This window comes from Octodon degus, unplaced genomic scaffold (genome assembly GCF_000260255.1).
Source record: "Octodon degus isolate 3935 unplaced genomic scaffold, OctDeg1.0 scaffold00008, whole genome shotgun sequence".
NCBI classification, from domain to species: Eukaryota; Metazoa; Chordata; class Mammalia; order Rodentia; family Octodontidae; genus Octodon; species Octodon degus.
The window spans coordinates 11,086,128-11,090,923 of record NW_004524584.1 but is presented as its reverse complement, the minus strand read 5'-3'; the positions used below and the strand labels follow the sequence as shown (position 1 = coordinate 11,090,923).

The following is a 4,796-nucleotide window of genomic DNA, read 5'->3' as shown; positions in this document are numbered from 1 at the left end:
ATATGCAGTGTATTATTTGTTGAAACTGTACTTCCGATTTGATTTGAAACTGTCTCATTGCTATATGTTTATCAATAAAACTTTGAAAAGAAAAAATATATAAAACATGCACACAAAAAATAAGAGGCTAGTAAGTGTATAAAAGGCTATGGTATGTTGGGTTTATAGAGAACTTGAGGATCTATGTACTGTTAAAACCAGCTAAATGCAGAAAATTCATATTTGAGCTCTTCAACTTTACATTGCTTCCAACTTTTACTCTGGTGGTGCTAATACATGAAACCAGCTGGGGGTGGTGACACATGTCTTAATTTCAGCACTTGGGAGGATGAGGCGTTCAGAACCTTGAATTTCAGGCCAACCTCCACTGTACAGCAAGACCCTGTCTTAATTCTCTCTTCTAAAACAGACAAAACAAACAAAAATACATAAAACTGAGCAGATTTACAGCAATTCTATAGTAGGTGGTTGTTAGACACTAATTTCATGTGATATGCTTTGCAGTATTTCTTCAAACCTGATACTTACATCCCTTACCCTATAAGAAAACGGCTTTTGTGGGAGTTAGTTTATAAAATGTCTTTAATATGACTTTTAAAAACTATTGAACTTAAAAAATATCAAATAATTTCTGGGTCTGATGGCCTATGTCAGTGATAAGAGTGCATGTATTGAATAAATAAAGCCCAGGGTTTGTGCCTAGCACCAAAACAAAGCAAAATTCAAAAATCTCTTTTTTAAAGCAATGAGGTAAAATTTCTTAACTATTAACCTATGGTACTTTAAACAGTGTTTAAAACAGCCTAAGAGTTACATTCAGGAAGAATCTTTAATAAACTTTCCCAAGCTTTAGTTTTCAAATTCTAAAGGAGCACATATTCCTTTATTATCCAACCAAGTTCATAAAAATGCCAGCTATCAAATTTGATATTGAAAACAAGATGCCTCTTATCCTTTGTGGAATAAGGTACAGTTTGAATAAAAGTATAACAACCTGACCAATCCATCTTTTCATGACCATTTTTCTTCAATCTTCCTATTTGTAATATTTGTCCTGAGAAGTATGATATATTTTCCCTTACTGCTTGTGTCAGATTTTTTTATAGTGGGGGGCCTTGCACATGGTAGGCAAGTGCTCTACTGCTCAGTACATCTCCAGCCCCTGTGACTAATTTTTTCATAGTTGTATTTGATTTTGTAGATTACTTAGAACACAGTAATTAAGACCAAAATTTATTTATTTAATGTATTTGGTACAGGGTCTCACTATGCAACTTGGACTCATAGTGATCCTTCTGTTTTCAGCCTCTCCAGTGCTGGGATTACAGGCATGTGCCACCATGCCCAGTCTCGATGGCCAGCTCAGCACACCCAGGGGTGTGGGGCCAATGTGGCATGTGGGGCTGGGATGGAACCCCAGTTCCTGCACTTGCCTAAGCAGGTGCTTAGTCCGCTGAGCTATCTTGCAGGCCCTAAGACCAAAATTTTAGAACACTGATTTTTAAGTAAAAAATAAGAAAAATCTCAGACATAATATACCTCACTATCATCAATCTTACTCAAGCTAGCGAATATCTCAGTTGTTTGTGTCTCTGTATGATAATCAGACACTTTTATCATGGTTTTAATTTACAACTTTCCAGATCCTTATAAAAATTTTACAAAGGTCAGTGTGTGTGTGTGTGTGTGTGTGTGTGTGTGTACATATACACGCACACATATAAAATTTACACTTGTAGTACACACATATTTTTCTTCTTTTATTTTTTTGAAACAGCTTTTCACTGTGTAGCTCGGGGTGATCTTGAACACACTATGTAGTCCAGGTTGGTCTTCAATTTAAAATGATCCTCCTGCCTGACCTCCCTGGTGATGGGATTATAGGACTGTGCTACCACACTTTGGTATAGTGTGCACACATTTTAGTTGTTTCCCTAAAATGAGGAGGTAGGAATGGCTACCACAATCTCATGGAAATTAGCTCAGTCTGAGGAAGTATGAGAGAAAGAAGTGGGTTTTTTTTAGCTTGTGACTTAAACATTTCCTACTTCTTTGGTTTGAATAGTGTTAATTTATGCTACCTTTCATGTACAAAATGTGTAACTATGCATAATGCTGTCTTTCATATACAAAGAAGTCACAGTTGGTTCTACTGACAATGGCTAGCTTGGGGGAAGAGATGGTCTGCTTCAAAACAACATCATTAGTTAGTGTTCATGTTGATGAAGCTCAGGATCAACTAAAAGGCTGAACGATGAGCTACCATTTCAGGCTCTTCACTGCCTACAAGCCGAAGGATCTGAGAGATGAGTGACAGTGGATTAAGAATGAGGTCTAGAAAAGTAACAATTTTCCTGAACACTTGCCTTATCCAGTTTTTTTCTTGGTTTAACAACAGGAATAATGAAAAGTTTCTCTAGATAAAATGTATCAGGGGCTGGGGAGATGGCTCAGTGGAATAAGTGCTTCCCTGACAAGTGCAAGGGCCTGAGTTCAATCCCTGCTTCTACAAAAAAAAAAAAAAAAAGTGAAAATGTATCAATAAGTACAACAATTACCTTACAAACTGGTAACACTGCCTAATGGCACATTTACTGTACAGAGCACTGGGCTATAATGCCTCTGTGCATGCAAGTCACTAAGCATGCAAACCAAAGTGGGTAATTTTTAGACTAGAAATCTATTGACAGTGCAGCTTTGTAAAGCGATCTCACTGAATGAAAGCTCGCTATTCCGAAAATAAAGGTAGAAGCTGTCTAAAATTGTGACTGCAGATTAGTTCACTTTTTGGGGGACTAAACCTATGAAAAAAGGCAGCAGAGTCCATTTATTTTATCTTAAATGTGCAGACAGCATAGTGGGATATGCCACGGACCAGATAGGAGATATGTCCGTAGTAGGTATAAGTGTTGATGGGGAAAATACCTCTAGCACACAGGGAGCGGCTGTATTTGGAGCAGCCCAGGGTCCTGCAGCGGTTGTGCAGGAGCTCATCAAGTGCAGCTTTGCCCCCTAGCGGACGTAAGTGTGAGAAGACTTCGGTTCAGTGGCTAAGGCGTCTGGCTCACCAAAGCTTAAAACAATCCATCAAAAAGCACTTATGAAGCGCTGTCCAAGCGAAAGATTCGTGTGGCACAAGATAGCTAGTGGCCAACGGTACTGCTAGCGCTTCAGCTGCGACCGCTGGACGAAAGTTGCTGTTCCAGCCTCGCTCTATTCCCTAGAGTGGAATGAAAAACCTCAGGTGTCCTCGCTGGCCGCGTCTTGCCTCCGCCCTTTCACTGCACTCGGGCACAGAAGCACATCTTTCATCCAGGGAGAATTTAGGGAAGTCGCCGGCGGCTGCCAGAGCAGGTGTTTGCGCGGGAGGGTGCGAGGCGCGGCGGGCTGTTCGCTGTGGCTCGGTCCCGGGCGGGAACACCGCGCCTCTCGGCGCTCGCCCCTTGCTCGGGAGCCCTCCGCGTCGCCTCGAGATTGTGACGGCCGCCCGGCCGGAGGGGCTTCCCGGTCGACTTATTTGAGCACACGCCTCTGGGACAGCGGCCATGATTGCGCCTGTGGGCCTCGCGGGAAGGAGTGGCCGGCGCGGGGAGGGCGGGTCTCCCGGCCTCGCGCGCTGTTGCCGTGTAACAACTAGCAGACACTATTCTGGAGGTGAGCGCAGAGCCGCCACCTCGCAGGCCGGGCCGAGTCAGGCCGCCAAGCCCGCAAACGCGTCTGGGAAACTGCGCCCACCCCACAGAGCGAAGCTCGGGGCGGCGGGCGCAGCCTCCACTTCCGGCGGGCCGCCGGGAGCTCGAGTACGCCTGCGCGCGCGCCTCTCGCAGCGGAAGTTGTAGCGACGGAGCTCGGGCCGCGGCGAGCCCTGGACGCGCGGGGAGGCCGGCGGCGGGGAGGGCGGAGCGCAGGAGGCGGAGGCGGCAGCAGTCTGCGCGGTGGCGCGGCGCCGGCGGGGCCGACCGTGACGGCCCCTCACCTCCTCTCCTTCCCTCCCCGCCCCGCCCGCCTGCCTGCCCGCCCTCACTCCTGCTCGCCGCTTCGCGCCGCGCGAGCGGGCTCCTGCCTTGGCGCCGCTGCGCTGCGAGCAGCTCCTTTCCGCCCGAGGCGTGCGGGGCGTCCCCGCGAGCCCGGCGAGTGAGTCCTCGCGGCCCGGCGGAGGGGGTCCGGGGTTTGGTGAGGGCCCTGCTGTAGCTCCGACCCTTATTTCCAGAAACTTCTAGGTTCTGGAGGGGAAGAGGCGGCCGGGAATGCCCGGGCTGTGCGGCGTCGTGGGGCGCCGCCCCGCCGGTGGGAGAGGGGGCGTTGCGGGCGGCGCAGGGGCGGTGCGGGTCGGGGCTGGCCGCGCGGGAGGGGGCTGGACGGCGGGTCGCCCTCCTCCGCCTCTCGGCGCCGCGTCTCCCGGTGTCTGTTGTAGATGCTGCTGCTGGGGGTGGTGGGAGCAGCCGTGGGACGCGAGGCCGGGAGCGGGGTTGACAGCCTGGGATTCCGGGGGCTTCTCTTCCTTGCCTTCCTCCTCTGCTTTCTGTTCCCAGTGCGGCGAGGCTGACACTACTAAAGACTTTGTAGCCATCAACCCGGGTGCAGTTTCGATGGAAAATGAAGGTAAAGGCCCCTGGGAGATGAATTGCAACGCAGAGTTGAGGGTGTGGTGGCTTGCTTTTAAGTTATCTTTCTTTTCCCACCTTTTTTTTTTTCCTTTCCCCCCTTTGCATGTGAAGTGTCTGACCACGGTGTCTTTTTCTTTTTCTTTCTTTCCTTCTTTTTTCTTTTCTTTTCTTCTTCTTCTTCTTCTTCTT

General features: G+C 48.2%; 1 protein-coding gene across 2 annotated transcripts in view; it reads left to right on the top strand.

The window, feature by feature from the left end:
• The window catches only part of Atp2c1 (ATPase secretory pathway Ca2+ transporting 1), a 147,130-nt gene that overhangs the window by 23,733 nt on the left and 118,601 nt on the right, over window positions 1-4,796 (top strand). Inside the window, exons 1-2 of one of the 2 annotated variants that reach the window (XM_004625023.2) lie at window positions 3,894-4,134; window positions 4,533-4,602. The exons of the other annotated variant lie outside the window; for it this stretch is intronic. Coding sequence (XP_004625080.1) covers window positions 4,597-4,602 — 6 coding nt within the window. The 5' untranslated portion in view covers window positions 3,894-4,134; window positions 4,533-4,596. Of the gene's footprint in view, window positions 1-3,893; window positions 4,135-4,532; window positions 4,603-4,796 lie in introns of those variants that run through there. 2 annotated transcript variants of the gene reach the window in all.